General features: G+C 45.9%; 1 protein-coding gene across 2 annotated transcripts; it reads left to right on the top strand.

Annotated features, from left to right (window-relative positions):
* Window positions 1–1,594: 1,594 nt before the first annotated feature.
* On the top strand, window positions 1,595–21,672 carry REELD1 (reeler domain containing 1). 2 transcript variants are annotated; one of them, XM_014520013.2, is made up of 7 exons: window positions 1,595–1,820; window positions 4,034–4,284; window positions 7,742–7,964; window positions 11,127–11,299; window positions 13,589–13,928; window positions 14,679–14,742; window positions 21,000–21,672. In XM_014520013.2, exons 2-7 carry the CDS (start codon window positions 4,065–4,067, stop codon window positions 21,621–21,623), a joined length of 1,644 nt encoding a protein of 547 aa, XP_014375499.1. In that variant the 5' UTR covers window positions 1,595–1,820; window positions 4,034–4,064; the 3' UTR covers window positions 21,624–21,672. The 2 variants fall into 2 exon arrangements, with proteins under 2 accessions (XP_014375499.1, XP_006023800.1); XM_006023738.3 differs by having other exon boundaries at window positions 1,600–1,820; window positions 4,065–4,284; window positions 21,000–21,667.
* Window positions 21,673–21,954: the final 282 nt, after the last annotated feature.

Here is a 21,954-nt window from a genome sequence, read left to right as displayed (position 1 = left end):
GAGTCCATTATTAATCCAAGTTGGAAGTGAATAGAGAATAACTGTCAAAGTCATTGCATGAAGGAAAAGGTTACGGTCAGTCGGGAAAAGAATGAAAAAATGCACCCTTGGTCACTGGGGCTACCTGCACATCTAAGAGCAGGCCAGGATTCAAATAGTGTTCTTGATTTACAAACTTGTATTTTGAAGGGTGGATTTGTTCATTCAACTAAAGTAGCTGATAGGAATTCCTCTGCTTATTCTCCTTCCTTGCCAACCACCCCTTCCCCTGCAATATTACATCCTTTTAAGGTATGCTGAGTCTTTGCTAGCTGCCTACATATAGGCCTCTACCTCTACTGGGAAAAAGAATGAAGCAGATGTTCAACTGAGTATTGCCCATGCCTTGAAACCAACTCAGAAGGCAATGTCTTGCTATTCTGTTCTTTACCTACCGCAGACCAGGGGAGAACTCTAGGGATCCTGGGTGAGGGAGTTCTAAGCACTGATGAAAAATCACCCAGTGCTGCCTCTTGGGAACAGAAAATGGGAACCAATCAATCTGACTGTTCTATAGCAGCAACAGAATCATAAGTTTTTCAGATATCCAAGATACAATGATGCAAAAATACAGTATCACACAAGATTTGGACCCTAAATCTCATCTAGTGCTACTGCTCAGCAGTTTCTTGCCTATGATTAAGAGCAGTTTGTATTCTCTGGTCTATTGAAGGTGGAGCAATGGTGGTTGAGGGAATCTGAGGACTTTGGATAGTGCCAGATTCGCTTTGTAAGATGATGCCGGGATGCTGGCATAAAGGCAGGAGATTACCAACAGGGAGATATTTTCCAAATCAGGAGCAACATTCTTCAGCCAAGACTTTGAAAACTTTGGTTTTTAAAAGATTCTGTCCCTTGCCACTGCTTTAAGGAGTTCTTGGTAAATACCAGTTCTGATGTACATGATCTGCCTTAGATCTGGCTGAAACATCTTCAACACCCTGAGAGAGGTAAAAATCAAAGCATGTTTCCTTTGTTGCATTTAAAAAAAAAAATATTAACATAGTGTTACAGGGCAATGCCCCCTTCATCCCCCTGCCATCCCTTGTATTTTGTCTTTTTGTTTGGGAATTTTGCCTAGGAGCTATATACAGCTTATGCACTCCCAAGTCTACTTCCAAGCTGAGAACAGGATTTTGAGGTAGGGCCTATAGTCACAGCTAGTACCAGAGAACCAAAGGCGGCGGGATGAAACGAACAAGGACTTGTAGTTCTTTAACTCAGAATTTCCTGGTCCTGTTGGGTTTAAGTCAATCAGCTGCTTATGGTTCCTGTAACAGTGCACAGGAATTGTTTTTGTATTTATTTCTAATGGCATTCTGTTTTTAATGTAGAGTTAAAGACGGAGAAGATATTCAGACAGTAGGCCTTAAGGATTAAAAGAAGCTGGCTTGGCTTTGTTTTGCAAATCTTCACCATGGCAGGAGGAAGAAAAAAGAACAAGAGACTTGTCTAATTGAGCAAAGGAATCCCAGGGTGACCCTATAGAGAACCTATTGCTTTTTTCCTTTCCTTTCTTTGCCTTTGTTTTCATTGCAGAGGCTTGGGGGCAAAGGAAAAAAAACCAGAGTGGAGCGGGTAGGATATGAGGAGGAAAACTAATATGATTAAGGCTGGGTTTGGACACTGATGGCAAGTTCCTGTAAGTGCTGAGCATTAGTAGTAACAGCTGTTGCACTTCTCATTAGAGGAGAAGTTGAAGAACTTTTCTTAAAGGATGTTTCTTTGGCAGGCTGAGGGGGAAACAATCGCAGTGAGCCTGAAGGAATACATGTCCCAAGGTAAGTGAGTGGCAATGCCAGGGAGCAGAATTGCAAATGGTGTTGGGGTACTAAGTCCTCCCTCTGATAGTGTTAGGACAGTGATTTTTAACCTGTGGTCCGCAGACACCTGGGGGTCTGCAGACTAAGGGATCCCCAAAAAATGACTTTGATCAATCAAAAGTGTGTGACTACCCACACTTAAAATTCAAAGGGGTCTGCACCTCCACTGGAAATTTTTGAGGGGTCCACAAATGAAAAAAAAGGTTGAAAACTGCTGCATTAGGAGGTTGTAAAAAGGCACAGATAGCTGAGGAAAAAATGGATGGGGGTGGTGAGGAGAAGAGGGGTACACTCAGGTGAAATGGGAATGGAAAATTGCTGTTCAGAAGTCTTTTGACAAGCCTCGGGAGATCCGGGATGATTTAGGAGAATCCAGTTGTGTGGCACACACCCACTTCTGTTTAGGGTTGGAAGATAAAGGGGGATCCCCTGTGTTGCTAGAAGCTCCTTTTGGTGCACAAATGATTGGAGCGATGGGGTGTTATAGAAGGTTAATCTCTGCTCATCTGCTGCATGCTTGAGTCTGGGAGCAAACCGTGTCACGCAGAGTGGAAGTTTTTCAGTCTCTTGGAAAATGCAGATCTGATGAGAATGGATTAATAAGCTAGACTTCCCTTGGTTCCCCCCTGATTTATTTACACTTATTTACTGATAAAGAGCATAAGGAAACCTAAGCTGCTATAATTTGTGTGTTGAAAAGGCTAAGAGGCATGCATTAAACTAGAGGGAGCCTCCTTTAATATGCTTGTTCATTCTTGGCCTTGATAAATACTTGTGTACGCTTTCTCTATCATCACTTTCAAATATAAATGATAAGAAACAGGAATAATTACATTTTGTCTCTGAGGAACCTAGCCAATGAGACAGAGAGAGAGGAGCCTAGGTGTTTGGGGTTAACAGCTTTGTAGAACATGTTTGCTTAGCTTAATGTTAGACTTTAAGGAAGAACTGATACTAGCAAAATAGGTATGTATTTAGGCTTCAGATGTTGGTTTCAAATACCATGCCTCTTACGTTTCACAGTCGACAAATGCAGTTTTAATAAAAGATGACAATCGGAAAAATATTTTCTGAACCTGGTTAGCAGAGATGTTTTGGATTTGGCTGCAGCCTGTGCCTCCAGGGCCTTGAAGAACTGCTGTGATTATTCTGAGGGCTGCAAATGTTCTCTCCCCTGCTCGCTCCCGTGCGGCAGCGTGCCCACCTATAGACTGTCCCCACTTAGCAGGGCAGCATCAGCTGCTATATGGAAACTTTCAGGGGGCAGATATGACAGTTTCCATGGAGCAGTTCTACTGTATTCTGTATACCAGGTCTGTCCTAACTGGTGGCTTGCAGGTTGCATGCAGCCCATGAGGGTTTAATCTGGGGTCCCCTGGCTACCTTTCCCCCCCCACAGCCCTCCTTATTGCTCTGACTGCTACAGAAGCTAGGTCTTCAGGCTTCTCCCTTCTCTCTCCAGGGGCTGGGCCAGGGCAGGGCAGCTGGGTGTAGCCCAGCCTGCAGTGCTAGGGGAGTGCTAAGGAGGTGATGGGGTTGGGGACCTGCCTGCCTGTGCAGTGCAATGATGGGGGGGGCTGCCAGCCTACACACAGGGGGAGAGGATCCATCCACCTGCGTTGTTCCAGGGGAGCTTGCAGCCAAGGAAATGCCCTGGGTGGGGTGAGGGGAGGGAATGGTGGCCCTTTCTGGTCACAAGGGTCACTGGTCCTTGCTGGTCACTCCCGTGACTAAGTTTGAGAGCCCTGCCTTAGACTATATGGGATAAGGATTTTCCTCTTCCCCATATGTAATGTACTGCCCAATGACAGAGGCAGGGCAATGGTTGTTGGCTTTGGCATGCTGTATGGCTTTGTAAGCACCCGCACAACCTTGCCACTTACACTAATGGCAAATGGGATACTTCAGAGGAGTGACTTCCCAGCTGCTTCACTCTCAGGAAAGCATATGAAAGAAGTCCTTTGGGGAGCCTTTTTACCAGCCTCCGCTGTTTACTTCTCAATGTGTGTCTTTTTGTGTGGTATCATAAAGGGCTTCGTGGGCCACGGAGAATGTGGGCTTTTCTTCCTCCCTTTCACTTGGGAGTTGTTAGGAAATACTACTCTAGATGTAATTTAAGGTGGCATGTCTGCTGATTGTATCTACCTAGTATTGCTTTGAACTTAACCTAGAATATAATGCCTGATGTTTTAATAACACAAGATGGAAGATGGAATGAGCGTCCAGACAGCTCTCGTTGGATGGGCATGCACAACCTTGTGCTTGGTTTCATACACTGCTGCCTTCTCCCACGGTGCAAGCCTTTCTGCCTGTGCTGACATGACGCCCAAACATATCAGAGCGCAGCTTCAGAACCCCAGGAATAACTATATCACCATCCACACCAACATGTCCTCCTACTTTCCAGGTGATAAGGTACCAGGTAAGGGACAACCATGGACTTTATAGAAGGTTTGTGAAAAGACACCAGGGTGCTCACAGATCCACCCTGTTGCGGCTTGCAGCCACAGATTCAAGTCGGTGCTGTCCTGATCCTGAATTCTCTGCACCTAGCACAAAATCTTTCTGGACGGCACTCTTGACTCATAAGGCAATTATTTAAGAAGAAACATTCATACGCATAAAAAATACATAATTGCTAATCTCAGGTATGCCATTCATCCTTCTGAGCAATGAGAAGAGGAGTAACTCGCTCATGGCATTGCTATGAGTGAATTATACCTTTTTCCGCTCAAAGAATAAACATAAACACGGAAAGCAACCTTTCCGTATGATATGTATCTAAAATATGTGCATCTCCATGCTCTCTCAGGTCGACAGGATCACATTTGGCTCTCCGTTACATTAAATACATTTGTTAAGACTTAACTCAAGCTTTTCAGTGTGTTACAGATAGTGGGCCTGGGTGTACAAGCCCAATGAACACAGTTGGGCCTGTGGACCAGAAGACCTGTAGGAACAGAATGGAACTACCATATTTACTCATACACCACACACACCTTGTTCTCAAAATGAGTCCTTCAGAGTTGGGGTGTGTATTTTAAACAGGGAAGCTGATTTTTCTGCCTGGAATAAAAGCATGGAAATGCTGTAACAAGGCTTCTGCTTTTCTTCCTGTCCCCAACCCCAAGCTGGCAATGTAGAGGGAGGGGTGGAGTGCAGTCTTCATAGTTGCATAGTAGGTAGGGTCAGAAGTGACCTGAGCAGATCATCAAGTCCGACCCCCTGCCATGGCAGGAAAGAGCACTGGGGTCAAACGACCCTGGCAAGGTGTTCATCTAACCTCCTCTTAAAGACCCCCAGGGTAGGAACCAGCACCACTTCTCTTGGAAGTTGGTTCCAGATCCTAGCCGCCCTGACTGTGAAGTAGTGCCTCCTGATGTCTAATCTGAATCTACCCTCTGCCAGCTTGTGACCGTTATTTCTTGTCACTCCTGGTAGTGCTTGGGGGAACAGGGACTCCTCCAATGCCTGCTGGTCCCCTTTGACTAGTTTGTAAATGGTCACTAGATCCCCCCTCAGCCTTCTCTTGTGGAGGCTGAACAGGTTCAGGTCCTGTAGCCTCTCCTCGTTGGGTCTGCCCTGCTGCCCCCTGGATCATGCGAGTGACCCTCCTCTGGACCCTCTCAATTCTGTCCACATCTCTCCTGAAGTGCAGCGCCCAGAACTGGATGCAGTACTCCAGCTGCAGCCTGAGCAGTGCCACATAGAGGGGGAGGATCACCTCCTTGGACCTGCTCAAGATGTATCTGTGGATGCATGACAAAGTGTGTTTGGCCTTCCTGACCGCGTTCCCACACTGCTGGCCCATGTTCATTTTGGCATCAATAATGACTCCAAGATCCTTTTCTGCCTCTGCACTGACCAGAAGGGAGTTCCCCAGCCTGTAGGTATGCTGCTGGTTCTTCCCCCCCAGGTGCAGCACCTTGCAGTTGTCAGTGTTGAAACCCATCCTGTTCTCATCCGCCCATCCCTGTAACCTGTCCAGGTTTGATTGCAGCCTATTCCTCCCTTCTAGCGTGCCCACATCCCCCCACATCTTAGTGTCATCAGCAAATTTGAACAGGGTGCTTTTAACCCCTTCATCCAAGTCGCTGATGAAGATGTTGAACAGCGTGGGTCCGAGGGCCAAGCCCTGGGGGACTCCACTGCCCACATCCCTCCAGGTCGAAAATGACTCATCCACCACCACTCTCTGGGTGCGGCCTTCCAGCCAGTTAGTGACCCAATTGACTGTGTAGGTGTTGACGCCACAGTCCCCTAGTTTTTTAATGAGAATGGGGTGACAGACAGTGTCGAAGGCCTTCCTGAAGTCCAGAAAGACTATGTCCACTGCTACCCCTGCGTCTAAGGACTTTGTGACCTGGTTGTAGAAGGCCACCAGGTTGGTCTGACAGTGTTGGTTGCTCCTAAGCATAATCTCCCCTGCTGGCCCCTCATGGACATGCGCCAGGATAACTCTCAAAAAAGCTTACCCAGGATTGAGATAAGACTAATGGGCCTATAGTTCCCTGGGTCCTCCTTCTCCCTTTGTTGAAAATTGGAACCGCATTGGCCCTTTTCCAGTCCTCTGGCACCACACCAGAACACCACGAATGCTCGTAAAGCCGTGCCAGGGGCCCCGCAATGACCTCTGCTAATTCCCTCAGCACTCTGGGGTGGAGATCATCAGGACCTGCTGATTTAAATACATCCAGTCCCTCCAGAAGTTCCCTGACTAGATCCTCACTGACCCTCGGCCTGGCTGCACCTCCCCCGGGGCCTGAGGGGGTCCCGGCAGACAGGCTGATCTGGTACCTGCTCAGGAAAATGGAGGCAAAGAAATTGTTAAATAGGTTAGCCTTGTCGTCTGGTGCAACAACCAGATTTCCTAGCATGTCTTGCAGTGGCCCCATTTTACCCGGTACCTTCTTTTTGCCCCCTATGTATTTAAAAAAGGATGTCTTGTTGCCCTTGATCCGGGTAGCTAGTCCCAGTTCCATCTCCGCCTTGGCCTTCCTGACCACCCCACTGCAACCCCAAGCAACCGAGGTATAGTCCTCCCTGGTGATGGTCCCTCCCTTCCATTGGGTGTACGCCTCCCTTTTAGCTAGGAGCTGTTCCCGTACGCTTTTGGTGAGCCACGGGGACTTTTGCGCCCTTTTGCCCCCTTTGATCCTTGTTGGGATTACCTCCCTTTGGGCATGGGTCTTCAGTAGCAGCTACAGTTTTAACCCTTTCACAGCCACTGCAGAAATGGCAGGAACTATTAGCTGAGCAGCCAAGAGCTGTTGCCAATTAGGCAGCAACTGAGAGAAGATGAAAATTGTAGCTTTTGCCTGAGCAGGGAAGGATTAGTGAGTGAGCTGAGGATTAGGCTCTGTCCCTGCTCCATGTGGCCATACCTTTAGAGAAAAAATTCTTCATTTTGCCTTCCCGAAACAAGATGCACATCTTATTTGGGGGCATGTGGTATGTGAGAGACAACTGTATTTAAAAATGCAGTTAAGGAATAACCTGACCAATTAGCATCCTCCACCCTGCTCACCCACGTATTCATTCACATTTAAAGTGATAGCTCTTAAACAGCACATGCTCTTTTGCGGATAGCCGTGGAGTATAAGGATGTATTTTGTTGATAACCCTATTCTTTCTAGTATAAACAGATTAGCTGTTTGTCATAAAAATGACATGAGCATTTTCATGTAACTTATTTTTTTTTTAAAAGATCAAAACCAAAGACTCTTGTATTTTGAATGCTCAGGACAGAAATATGAAAGCAAAATGGCCGGGTAGTTTCCACAGGGGTTCACCAATGCTGCAGCCACTAACTCTTTGGCAACTAAAGTGCAAGTGGATTCCTTGATAAACTGCTCTTTATACCACATCTTGTTTTGCAGTGACAGTGAGGAGCACTCGAGATTTCATGGGCTTTTTGCTCCAAGCTCGCAGGGTGTCTAATGATCAAATTGCTGGCACTTTTGTTGTAATTCCTCCTGGTTCCAAACTGCTGATGTGTTTTGAAGATGGCGATACTGTTACCCACTCTGACAAGTCACTGAAGAGAAACTTGTCCTTTGTGTGGAAGGCACCAGACCACCCCATTGGAGACATCAAATTTTTGTAAGAATATATGGTTATTACTTAGAATTCAGACTTTATGAAGGAAGTCCACCAACGTTGGGGTTGTTTTGATTGGTTTCTTTTTTTTTTCTCCACCAAGTTCACTGTGCTTTGATATTTCTTTAGCTCAGAGCAGTGAAATGTTCACCAAACAATGGGGTAGTTCTTCAGCTGGGGGAAGTCAATGAAACTTTGATAACTTTACCCCTGGTGAGAATCTGTGTCCTTGAACTGACCTAGTCTGCTGTCTCCTACAAATATACTAATTGGCAGATGAGAAGGACAATCCAAACACGTCAGAAATTGATTAATATATTCATCAGTTATAAGGCCAGAGACACGACCATTGTGATCACCTAGCTCAGGGGTGGGCAAAATGTGGCCCGCGGGCCGGATGCGGCCTGCCAGGCCATTCTATCCAGCCCACGGGGCCCCTAAAACATTTAGAAAATTAATATTTATCTGCCCCTGGCTGCCTGTCATGCGGCCCTCAATGGTTTGCCCAAACTCAGTAAGTGGCCCTCCGCCCGAAATAATTGCCCACCCCTGACCTAGCTTGACTCATAACACATAGTTCATAGTATACACAGGACAGGATAACCTTATCTACAGTTTTAGTGATTTTTATTTAGTATCCCTAAAAAGTTAAATGTAAAGAGAATTGGCCACAAACATGTTTTACATCCTGTCGTATGAGGCAGAAACTTGGAATTTCAATTCTGTGTAATGTTCCCAAATTTGGACAAAATTTTTGGTCTGACTGAGAGCAAAAATAAGAATTGTTTCAATTTCCTGTGGAAGGGAAAGCCTGACTTTTTAAATAATAAGTCTTATTAATTAATTAATTAACAATACTAATAATTATAAATGAATATTAATAAATATGTATTATTTAAAAATACATCTAAATAATAATACTAACGACGGCGATGATAGTAGTATGACTTTTCCAAAAGAAACTGAAGGCAGTCTCCTAGCTCCGTGGTTTCTGGGAGCAGCTGCAGAGCTCCTGGGTGTCAGGGACAGCCTAGGGAGCTTCTGGGAATTTGAGCCCTGTTTGCAGGTTGACAAAGTTTCTTGTATTTCTGATACAGGTGTCAGTTTAACAACATATTATTCCCTCATGCTTTCTTTTTTTTTTTTTTTTTTTTTTTGCACAATTACATTTGTATAAGTGAAACTGCAAAAACCCACAACCCCAAATTCCAACTCGGGGAGCCCTGCTTACCTGCCATGTGTCATCATCAGTGCTGGATTATTTTGGTCCACAACATCCATATCTACACACTGGTATCCAAATGGTATCCATAAGTACATACTGGTAGTGCTAGTAAGTTGCTACCTTGTTTTTGGCTCACAGCCACTTGCTGATAGCAGAGGGATGTAGACAGACTGGATTTCTGGGCTCCTATCTGCCCAACCTCACACTGGTCTTGTCCTTGCCTCACACTATCCACCCACCTTTTTACTCTCTTTCTAGCCTCCACCAAATCTCTGGATTGTGCTTTTCTCTCTCTAGTCCTATCTCCACCTGCCTAACTTCTGCCCCTCACCTCTTCTTTCTTTGGCTTTTGATCCCTTCCTTCCATCAAACTCCTCAGCCTTCTCCTTCTCCTCCCTCTGCTCCTTATTCTCCTCAACACTATCTTCTGTCTCTACTGTGCATGTGCAAAATGAGATTTTTGTCCAAGTCTTTAACTTGATTAAATTTGGAAGGATTTTAAGGAGTATTACAAAAGACATGTCACTGTCATTTGTACAACTCCTCTTCTACAATAAATTTCAAGTCTCTCCCCCACAGCATGAAGGAAACTGAGCTGTTAAAATTTGGCTATAAGAATTGTTTTGGGAACATGGGGAAAACAACATAATTTGCCTTCTTCTCATTCTCAGAAGCAGCTGAACTGAGCAAGCTGAAAGTCTCTCAAAATGCAGCAGACATTCAAAGTAGAAAATTTTAGTTTGAAGGCTTGAACTTCATAGTAAAGTTGCAAGCAACTGAAAAAAAAGCAGTTCATATAATGCAGGGGTGGACAAAATGCGGCCCAGGGGCCAGATGCGGGCCCGCCAGGCCATTCTATCCAGCTCGCAGGGCCCCCCCCAAAATTAAGAAAATTAATATTTATCTGCCCCTGGCTGCCTGTCACATGGCCCTCGATGGCTTGCCAAAACTCAGTAAACGGCCCTCCACCTAAAATAATTGCCTGCCCCTGATATAATGGGAACAGTTAGACAAACCTGTCTCTATGAGTGTAAACAGATATTGCATTTTCCTGGGGAAAGGCCTTTTGTCCTGAGATCCTATATGAGTGTTAACACTTCCCGCTCCTCCTGCCCCTTCCTCCCCGTGATGCTTTGTACATCTGTAAATGAATCCTGGGTTATTCAACTTAATTATGAGCCATTCCGGGGCAAACCTGCCAGGCTATGTTCTCTCACTGGCCACCCACTGGCAGGGGGCAGCAATGGAGCTTGGAAGGGTTGCATGTGTCCTCTCCTGTTTTGATTTGGGTTAAAACATAACACAATCAGGACTGCCACAAATGAGTCTGTTTACTGCCTGTGTGGCACAATCTGCCCTGCCCCACTGCTAATCCTCTTAGAAAAGTTGTATTTATTTGTCTTTAGTTGCTACCCTGTCCATGGAGGAGAGGAGAAGAATTAGTAACATTTTGCACTGATGGTGCCCCTCATGCCCCTGCTTTACATGTGGAAAGCTAAAGAGTGTTTAGATATTATGCCTGGTAGTCATGCATGAGGATTGTTCCTGGAGTTTTTAAGAACAGGTTAGACAAACCAGGGTGATTTAGATCCTCGAGCAGGGAGTTGAAGTAGACGACCTCCTGAGGTTACTTCCAGTCCTACTTTCCCATGATCTACGTTTCAAATAGAAAGTCATTTTTCAAAAAAAAGTTTCCCCACATTTTCCCCCACCCTAATGATAAACCTCTCTACACACTGATGTCTTTCTTATACTTTCTAGTGCATTTTTGCATTCAATATAAAAAGTGTCAGGGGCTAATCCTTTAACTTTTTGGCTGAATTTGATTTTTTTTTACATGAAAACAAATCCTTTAGATTTTAGCTACATGTTGCAATATTTTATTAATGGTAGTGAGTGACTAAATTCTTGCATAACAACCTGTGTTGATTTGTTTTCAGTTTGTCCGTAGTCCAGTCATATTTTGTTTACTGGGCAAGGATTGAATCTGCTATTATTCGTCACCAAATACAAAATCAAACAACCTCTAATAGTAGGAAGGAAGCCAGTATTATAACACCAACCCCGCTGCAGAAACCTACTGATCCACAAATAGCAGATACAGAAGATAAAGGTATGCATTTCTTTGCAGATAGTTTTTCTAGTAGAATATTTTTAGAGCGGATTCCCTCTTTCCTCTAACTCATGTGATATAAATTAACAACAATATTCTATAGAAATTCTTGTTGTTGGTCGGGTCTGATCCTATAAGAAGCCCCATGAAGAGAGGGCATTTAGAACCAGGCATGGCACAGGCCTTCAGCTTGAATGAGAGTACTGAAAACTGATATGCAGTTTAAGCAGTGTTGTCAACTCCCCACTCTTTGAAAAGTTAGGTTAAAAGGCAGGGACGGGCAATTATTTGGGACAGTGGGCCACAAAGGGAGTTCTGATGAGCTGTTGCAGGCTGGGTCAGCATCCTTCCTCCCCTTCATGCAACAACTCGCCAAAACTCCCTATGTGGGATGGGGCCGTGGGCTGGTGGGGAGTGGTGTTCAGGAGTGGAGTGAGCAGGAAAGGCCAGGATCACAGGGCAGTGACTGCACTGGGCCAGGGCCCAGGGCAAAGCTGCAATCTGCTGCCTGCATGTCCCTGTGACAGGTATGGGTTCTGTGGGCAGGGGAGTGCAGGGAGCAGATCGCTGGTGTGCCCTGGGCCCCAACCTATGCTGTCATCATCCCAAGATCACAGCATAGGTGTGTGGGGTGGGGAGAAGCATGTGTGTGGGGAGGTGGGGGAGGCTGCCTGGGCACTAGGTCCTGGGAGCTGACTGCAGGTGAGGCAGGGCAGGGGCATGTGCAGCAGAGATCACCCAGGCAGTGTAGTGCACAGCTACCCCCATGGTGCTCTGCATGGGGCTGAGCCCTGCCTGCTCCCACCCAAGGCAGCCCATGCTGTACTCCCACCCGTGCTTGCCAGTCTGGCCCTGGCTAGCATGCACAGCTTACTGGTAGGACTGGTCCCTTTGCAGCTGCAGCCGCCTGGGTACTACTCAGCCCCCTTGCCTCCAGTGGCTCCTCCTGTTCCTGCCCCAGTGTACAGGGCTCCAGCTCTGACTCCGGCTCCAGCTCCCAGCTGCCTTCCACCCACTCGGCTACCTGCAGGTGGCTACTCATCATGCCAGGTGGGCAGAGTAGGTGGAAGGCATCTAGGGGCTGGAGCTGGAGCCCCACACACTGGGGCAGGAGCTGCCCAGCTGCAGCTTCCTCCCCACCCAGAGCAGTGCAGCAGGGGCAGGAGTGGGAGGAGGAGCCGCCATTGGAGATGAGGGGAGCTGAGCACCACCTAGGCAGCTGCAGCTGCACTGGGAGCAGCCCTGCCAGAAGCTCTGCACGTGGGCTGGGGCCAGGGCCTGTAGGTGCGGGCAGGAGTGCAGCGCTGGCTGCCCTGGGTGGGCTCAGCCCCACGCAGAGCATCGCTGGGGCAGCTGCAATCAGTTGCTGGGCTGGATCCAGCCCACCAGCAGTGTTTTGCCCACCTCTGCTATAAGGTGACACCCTGTCCTGCCTCTTGGCTAACTTCATAGATTTCATAGACGTTGGGGCTGGAAGGGACCTCAGAAGATCATCGGGTCCAGCCCCCTGCCCCGGGGCAGGAAGTCAGCAGGGATCACAGGATCCCAGCAAGATAACATCCAAATGTCTCTTGAAGGCATTCAAAGTAGGTGCTTGAACCACCTCCGGTGGCAGTCTATTCCAAACCTTGGGGGCTTGGACAGTAAAGAAATTCTTCCTTATGTCCAGCCTGAAACAGTCTTGGAGGAGTTTGTGACCGCTCAACCTTGTCATCCCTTGGGGCGCTCTGGTGAACAGGAGTTCCTCCAGAACTTGTCACCATGTAATCACTGGCTTTCTCTATCCAGTGTTTTGCCTAAAGCCCCAGTTCCTGAAGGGAAGTAATTTCAGTTAGCAATGCTATTTCATTAAAAGGATGTGTCTGGGTTTTTCTGTGCAACTGTGTATTTTCTCTCAGTCTGAAGTAAGCAGAGCTTTTGGATGAAAATATATAAAGAGGTGGAACAGGGACCCATTTACCTTTTGCTTCCTCAGTCTCAGGTCAGTGAAGTGAAGAATGATGAACTTGGATTGCATTTTAAATTAAGCATTTAAAAAAAATATTTGCCATAGAACCATGATTGGATTTTCTTTCCTGAATATATAAATTAATACAGCCCCTGCCTTCCCATAATTAATTCTCCAGCTTCTATGGATTACCTTGATTTCTATTTTAGATAAGTGTTATACAAATAAAATGTAATACTGTTTTTCTGCTCATTTAAAAAAAAAGGATTTTACAAATCAGGGTGGAAAAAAACAACAGGTAGAAACACACTTTTTTCCTGCTTTGTTTTGTGTTTTATAAGGTTCCTCTTCTCTCCAGGCTGTCACCAGTTTTACCCTGTATGCAAAATTTGTGCCTGGCAGAGTGACTAGGATGGCAGTGACAAAAATACTGGAGACTGTTTTTGGAGATGAACAAGATGCAGAACTTCTTGGTAATGACAGACAACTGTCCGAGCCTCCTATGGAGTCAGCTGCCTTGAGTGTCAGCCACAGCCACGGAGGAAGACAAGGCAACAGAAGCAACACTTTCGAGGTTCAGGGACTGGAACCATCACTTGAGCTGCAAGAGCTAGACATGGCAAATGCCCTGAGAAGTTTCATTTTACAGGATTATACCTCCAGCCACATCACACATGATGGGTACTGTGTGAATATTGGCTATAATATATTCAATGTGGGTACAATTACTTTTCAAAAGGTTATGGAAGGAATAAGTTAGTACCAATTTCTCTATGAAATAAGCAGTGTCTTTGAGAGCTGTGCCTGCCTGGTAGGCACTTGGATCTTGGGATTTGGAAAATGATTCAAATCCTTCTAGGGTTGTGTGTGATGTAAAGTGACAATAGGCCATTATTTAACTACAACTCAGAAAGAGGTACACAGACACCAGGGCTGTAAGTATAACCCAAATACTTAGAGTATTTAGATAAACATGAGTGGAAGTATAATGACATAGATCAGCTAAATTTCACAATTTGTTTATTTTCATCAGTTTTTAGATGAAAGTATCTAAAGAAATTATGTTTGGCAGGTATGTTCTTTCATCGCTGGGGAGAAGGGAAAAGAGAATTAACTGATCACAAAATGATGGCTTTTGGAGGCCTACTCTTATTTAAACATGTTTTACAGCATTGGGCACAGTTCGCATGCATGCAGCCTTTGTGTGTTGGGATGTGTGTGCAGGCACCTTTCAAAATATATGGCATCACATGTCCTCCATTACCTTATGTGTACTGGATGGAAGTACACTTGCTTGTGAGCTTGTTCTTTCTGTGGGACTCACTCAGCAACATAAGCATGGGTGCCAGCATGCTATTCTAGTGTCCCATATTATAGACTGTGATTTGCACAGATAGATAAAGTATTAAATTTCATTTTTCAATATTTTAGAACACAAAGCATCTCAAGTACTGCTACAGCACAGCCGTGTTTGACATGTGAGGAAGATGTACAGGTAAGAATTATGTGGGGACTTTTTCCCCTATAAAAATAGGAAATTGTTGGGAGCAGGTGAAAGTTTAGCAGAACATGCCAATATCTTTCTTTCCCATTGCAGCAGTATATGTTCGGTATGTGCTTTCTATCACTAAAACTCTTAACACCGTTACTGAGAGTTTTCAATATTTTTATTGTATCAAGCTTTTGTATTTCAGCTTTTGAGGTGCACACTTTGATTGCTCTAGGTTGAACTGCAGGAAAAGAAAAGGTCTAAAATAACATAGAAATGAAATGCTTTTAACAAGTGACAACTCGAGATGTTATTGGGCTGGATGTTAGCAGTTTGTTACAGTGGAAGACTGGGAACTGTCTTTCCCTTTGGTATACTGACCCTATTTCTACCCCCTAAGAGCTGATAGATGTTGGATATTAAACCTGACAGACATCTAGGGCTCACTGTTGTCTGCTCTGAGGCTCAGGCAGTTGTATTCTTTGTGGGGAAATTTCACAGATACATGTGGCAGAAACGGGCCGTACCCAAAGCCCCAGGCCAAGCATTTCTGCTGCAATGACAAGAAATAAATATTGATGCACATTTAGCTGTCCTACACAACGCCAATACTTGCATCTTCATTAAATGCTGCTTCTCTCAGTGACCTTTTATTACAGCAATGGATGGGTTAACTCACTTATTTTCTCCATTTAGTCTTACTTGGTCCACATGTAAATGTCTTTAAAATAGACACTGCTTTGTACATGCTGATTTTGCATGGTCCCTGTCAGTGGACATATGTAGCAAAATGCTGTGCAAGCACTATTACTTTGAAATAGTGTGATATATGACTGTTTTCATGAATGTGTCTGAAAATGCAATGCATTTTAGCAGGTGCAGCTGCCCAAGAGGCCTGCATTTCTGAATGTCTAAACACAGCTTGCTTTTAGTTTAGGAAGTGAAATGCCCCACATCTTATTTCTAGCTGGAATACCAGGCTCTTAAGGCAGGGATACTCAACCTCCAGCCCATGGCCCAGATCCAGCCTGCAGAGCTGTGTCATCCTGCCTGTGGGGGCCCCACATGTCTAGAAATTTGGTGGTAGGCAAGTGGTGGCAGCATTAACTGCCGCTCCTCTGCTGTCAAATTTCTGCACCTGGGAGGAGTTGCTCCATGGTTGAATCTGGGTGCCGGTGGGTTGGGTTGTGTGTGCACAGCCAGATCCAGCATGTGGGGTTGGGCTGGTGGGCAGCTGGATTTGGCACTTGGGGCTGGGCAGGATTACATCCGAGGACTGGCCTTATAAACTGAATCTGTGCAGAAGCTGGGTCACAGACCAATCCCATGCCACTCCTCTGGTTTATGGGGCTGGAAGGTTGGGCACCGCTGGTCCAAAGCATATTATGCAGTTTCTATTATATTTAAGCATAAGAATGTTGTTGTTCCAGGGGAGACCTCCTGAAATCCTCTGTAGCCCATCTTAGGTATGCATGCATAGGTATAGTGTCCCATTCTGCTCTCACTCACCCTTGTGTATATCAGGACCGACTTCACTGACGTCAAAGCAGTTAGACCAATGCAAAGTCACTATGGGTGAAATGGGACTCAAGCCCATTGTGTTGAGGGTCTCTACCTATATCTTTCATAGAATCATGGAGAAGTAGGCCTGGAAGGGACCTCCAGAGTTCATCTAGTCCAAACTCCTACCTGAGGCAGGATCATTTCTCCAAAGCATCCTATATAATCCATCATCTAAACTCATTACATAGGACCTCAACCTGACACAACATAGACCTGCCACAGGTAAAGCAGAGGAACCATGGCAGTCCATGTCCCGCTTCTATGCAATGTTGTCAATATATGGTCAAGACATTGCAGGTAGAGGGCCATGCACTCTGTTACAGAGGAAAGCAAAGCCCCCCACAGTTCATACTAATCTGACCACAGGTTAAAATTCCTTCCTGACCCCAAATATAGTGACTGGTCTGAACCTGAGCAGAGGAGCAGGACCCTCTAATCAGGAACCTCCAGCTTTGGTCCCAGCAGGAGCACTGGCATACCCCAGTTCAAGTCCTCAGGGTTGGCTGTAGCCAACACCTAGTACCTCTGGAAGGGTGCAAAAGAGACTTTGCCTGTTCCTGCTTTTACTAGGCATCTGGGACAGGGCTAAACCATTTGTGAAACTGGCCACAGGTACAGTACAGAGGGAGCACCTGAGCTGCAGGTTGTTATTTCAGGAGCAGTGTCCTCCTTTGGTCATGAAGCTTCATAGATTTCATAGACATTAGGGCTGGAAGGGACCTTGTAAAATGATTGGGTCCAGCCCCCTGCCCAAAAGCAGAAGTCAGCTAGGGTCAAAGGATCCCAGCAAGATGAGTGTCCAATATTTCTTAAGTGTCCAGAGTAGGTGCTTGCACCACCTCTGTGGGGAAGTCTGTTCCAGGCCTTGGGGGCTCAGACAGAAAAGAAGTTTTTCCTTATGTCCAGCCTAAAATGGTCTTGCAGGAGTTTGTGATTGTTGGACCTTGTCCTCCCTTGGGGTGCTCTGGTGTTCCCCCAGATCCTGATGCACACCCCTGATGTACTTAAAGGCTGCCACCAAGTCAGCCCTGAGCCTGCGCTTCTCCAGGCTGAAGAGTCCCATAGCTACCAGTCAGGTGCTGCAGTGGAGCCTAAGGCTGCTTTCTGTTTCCTGCCTGCTGTGCTTTGGAGAAGGCAGCATATGCATAGCAGGCCAGGGACCTGGTTCTACAAACAGTACCTGCCCCACCTCCATCTTTCATACGTGACAACATACAGGTGTCCCTTTCACCTCTGTATGTCAAATACTGTGGGATATAGGGGAGATGAAGGTGGAGGCAGAGGTCCACTGGAGGGTTGATTAAAGTAGGCAAGTTGAGGCTGTTGGCTATACTATCACGTGCTAGACATAGAGATGGTCCTGACAGTGACAGCTGAATTGAGGAGACTGGAGCAGTTTTGGGTGGTAGCAGAGGCTGAAGTGATGAACTGATAGCACTGGACAGAGAGATATGAATTAGGAAAAGGAAACCAGAGGAGTCTGAGGAGGGAAGAAGTCCTGGAAAGAGTAACTTTATGGGGTCCCTGGAGGCCTGAAGCAATGAATTGGAAGGAGGCACTATGGAGATGGAAAGGTGAGATAGGGATAGAAAAAGGCAATGAAGGAGTGAGGAACTGGGAGGAAAAAGACTGGTGGATGGTGAGGTTGAGGTAGAGAAATTAATTGGGGGAAATGGACATGAGCTAGGGGGTGCATCCCCATGATTGGGAATGTACGTTTCCCCAGGGACAAACAGCAGCGGCACAATATCTGCCACTGCTACTTGTCCCTGGGGAATGCACACACACTCTGGTGTGCAGCATGTGGCCCTGGGTGGGGTAGGGCAGGCTGGGGCCAACACCTGGACTGGTCTCAGCAGCCTTTCCAGGGGTCCTGGGGGCCTTTGGCGGCTGCAGCAATCTGGCAGCGGGGAGTCTGGCTGGCAGCTGGTGTGTGGCTCCAGCTGCCCAGCCATGCTGCTGTCACTTGTGTCATCCCGTTTTTTTTAGGTGTGGATTTTTTTGACACCGGGATCTCTCATAGTGCAAATTAATAGCTTGGGAAATGCCTGCATGTGCATACTGCACATGTGCACTCATCTGGATGCACCCAGGGAAAGCAGCAGGTGATGGAGAGTGGATGTAGCTGGGAGACGTGGGGGATAGAGAAGTCTTATGGTCAGAGGGAAACCACTGTGCTGAGAACAGGGGAACAAGACAGGCAAATAAACAGAGGGGATGCCATGAAAAGAAGGAAAGGTGGAAACAGGAAAGGAAAAATGAGAAATATTCAGGAGAATCATGAAAGAAAGAAGGAAATGGGAGAGAGGAGAGAATAAGTGCAATAGAGAGGATGGGGAGAGAAAATGTAACATGCCCTTGGGCAAAGAGGATGGACAAGCAAACTGAGGGAGAGGCAAGGACAAGCTACTTTTCAATGAACAGAGAGAGCCAGAAGGAAAGGGGGAGAGGGAACGAAGAGAAAAAAACTATCTGATCCATCAAGCAAGAAAGGAGGACTGAACAAGTCCAAAATAGAAGGAGAGAAAGAAACGGTGAAGAGATGGAGGAGGGATCTATAAAAGACATGTTTTAACGTTAGTAAATACCTTCATTCCATGTAACTCCCTAATATGTCCTGGTTTCCTGGAAATTTGGGAGGAAGGACTCTTCCAACCTGTACCATACTAAGATTGCTATCGGATGACTTCAGATTCATTTTAACCATTTACATTCTTTTATTTCTGTCCTGTGTGTTACAATGACATTCACTGAGATCGGTCATCCACTCAAATCTTGGTACGCAACTCCCTAAATTCCTACCTCTTCTTTGCACTCCTGCCAGCCTTGCTTCCCATTGAACTTTGCAAACACCCACTAAGGACAGTGAAGGGTGAGAGCCTCTCTACTGCAATTGCTGGAAGTGTTAAAGAGCTTGTCAGGTTGTACAAGCAGCACAGAAGTCAGCCTGATTCAAACTCCAGTGAAAAATTTCCATAGACTGCAGGGGATTTTGGATCTGGCACCAGGTGCATAATAGGAAGATGAGAATTCAATGGCAAGCTGGAATTATTTCTTGCAAAATTGCTAGATTGTCAGTCTTGGATTAAGATCTGTAGTGAAGTTTTGACTAAAGGGTAACACAGGATCTGTCATTCTGGGACTGAAAAAAATAAGATTCTCTGCAACAAGTCTGGCTTGAGAAATGAATGGGAATTAGCAATAATAGTAATTCACATGGAACTGCATGGTTCAGCATGTACAAGCTGCAGCTTTCAAATGGACTGTACAGAGTGGGAAACCAAAGCAATATTGTGGCAAGTGCTGGGCTACTAAACCCTGCCATTATGTGGGGCGCTGTTGTTATGACATTTTTTAAACTCAGGCCACTGACATTTAAAGGTATAATGGGATGGGATCCCCAATCCCAATAATCACATGTCCTGCAATACCACACATGCATGGCAGGATGCATAATTTTGGGACTGGAGATCAGGTTCCAAATTCCCCTTACTTGCCAGTGCAGGGGAAACCTGGGCCCAGCAAGCTGAAAGCCTGACAACTAGCTCTTCATTGGCTGTCACCAGGGACTGCACTTGGTTCCTCGGTTGTGCTGCCCCTTGGGGTCTCAGATATTCTCTTTTCAGCTGCCCAGTGAGCCATTTTCAAGAGGCAAGCTGGAAGCCTGTGGCTTGGTGGTTAAAGTCATTTTCTGGGAAACTTCCTGAGATATTGGTTCAAAATCCCACTGGGTGAGTGGGACCTAGAACCTGGGTCTTCTGTTCTCTGGGCAAATACCATCACCACACAAGGCTGTTGGGCTAAAAGGTGGAAGCTGCCACCTCCTTTTCCACCCCTGTAAACTTGCAGAACATCTACAATCTGCATAAATAGCTCAGTGACAGCACATTAGATTATCGTTAGTTTAGAAAAAAGTATTTCACCAGACAGAGCCGTAACAACTAAGCTACTGGGAAAAAGGTGGGCAGTACTCCAGTTTTGAGCTTACTTCATTGCTTTTGAAGTTCGATGTGTTTATTTTCTGCCTGCTGGTGGAGGCCGCCTGGGGACTGAGATGAAATGTATGTAGGAGGCCTCTCAGCCACACTTTGAATCCCAATAGGGCTTAGGCAGGAGTTGGGCGTTGTCAAGTGCCTGAGCACTTCTGTGCTTCAGCTGGATTGCCTCTGAGCATGGGCCGAAGCTCTAGTATGGATACTGAGAGGACACTGCAGTTCAAAGTGGAGATGCTTGATGAGTTTTGTGATGGCATGGTTCAGGGTCCTTTCCAAAGAGCAATTTAAATTTAGGCACCTGAACTCTCAAAATGGGACTGAGGAACCACTCTGAATTTGGCTCATAGTATCAAATGTAGCAGTTGCAATTCCTTCTTTATACAGAGACTGGCACCTCAACATGGGGTTGTGCGATAGGGGCAGGAAGGAGAGCTTCCTCCCTGTACAAGCAAGGTGCTTTGCTGTGTCCCAGTGGGACCAAATCAAAGTCAGCTCAGGCATCCTTGAAGAGAAATCACTCGAGAGTTGCTAACAATGAGAACTTGTGTCCTTTAGTTATTGTTTGAATCCACCAAGTCACTTCACAAATGTCACTGTGAAGGAAACACTGGAGGAGTTATGGTGCTTCCCAGGCTAGGGTAGGTTTGAACTGGTGACAGCTGCTATTTTGTCCTTATCAAATATTTTTCCTGTTTTGGTTTCTAGGAGGATCCTGGGAACCTGGCTATCACACAACCTGTGTTGCATATTACAGCTCCCCTCTCTCCTTGGAGTTTGACCACTGAGTCCGTGGCAGTCACTGGTAGCATGTCACAACCTAAAGATGACTTGGATGCCTCCAGCAGCTTATCATCAGCTTCTAGGCAGATTGTGGAAAGAAAGTCAGTGGTGCAAGAAACTTTAGCAAACTTCTTTGATGTTTCCCATTCAGAAGATGCAGAGTCTAGAAAGGAGGATGACGACATAGGGGAGATTGCTAGAAATCCACTTCCATTGGTGACAAGGCCAGTACCTAAAGCTGCTGTTCCTGGGAAAGGAGAGCACCTTACCAGAGGGACACAGCTTGTAGCAGCCCAACTTGGCATTCTTCTGGGTTGTACAGCTGCCCTTGGCATGGCCCTTGCTGCTGGGCTGCGTTGCATCCACTCCCAATATTGTCACAAGCGGACGGAAGTGTCCTTCAGTGAACCCGACAACAATGTCATCACGGTGAGAGAGAACGGGGAGATGATGCACTTCAGGAAGATACGGGAAAACAGCTTTGTGCTGGTCCAGGCAGAGTACAATTGGATCAGCCCATCCGGCAGTGGGAAAAAATCTGTCATCTAAGTACCTACAAATTAGGAGAGTTAAAACAGTGCTGTATAGATTAGATAGGGTGGATGGTATAAATTTAATCAGAATGCCTACCATGATTGCAGGAAGCTGTAGAGTAGCTCCTAATATATAACTATCCAGGTTAATAGACTGAGAAATGAAAAAATATGCATGTTCTGATCACAATGCACATGTATCTAACTCAATTACAGATGTTATGAAAAATAGATATTCTAAGTTACAGATGCTAAGAAAATATAAGTAGATGTATTGTTTAATGTGCTACACTTAACATAATTAATATTGCATACCTGCTCATTAACTGTGCTATTGTAGCCATTAT

This window comes from Alligator sinensis, unplaced genomic scaffold, assembly GCF_000455745.1.
Source record: "Alligator sinensis unplaced genomic scaffold, ASM45574v1 scaffold169_2, whole genome shotgun sequence".
Lineage (NCBI taxonomy): Eukaryota > Metazoa > Chordata > Crocodylia > Alligatoridae > Alligator > Alligator sinensis.
This window is presented reverse-complemented; position numbering and strand designations above follow the sequence as displayed.

Coding starts and splice junctions, on each gene's coding strand:
- REELD1 (XM_014520013.2), top strand. CDS start 4,065: ATGGAAGATGGAATGAGCGTCCAGACAGCTCTCGTTGGATGGGCATGC. Junction 4,285..7,741: donor TCCAGGTGATAAGGTACCAG/GTAAGGGACAAC, acceptor CTTGTTTTGCAG/TGACAGTGAGGAGCACTCGA. Junction 13,929..14,678: donor AGCCACATCACACATGATGG/GTACTGTGTGAA, acceptor TCAATATTTTAG/AACACAAAGCATCTCAAGTA.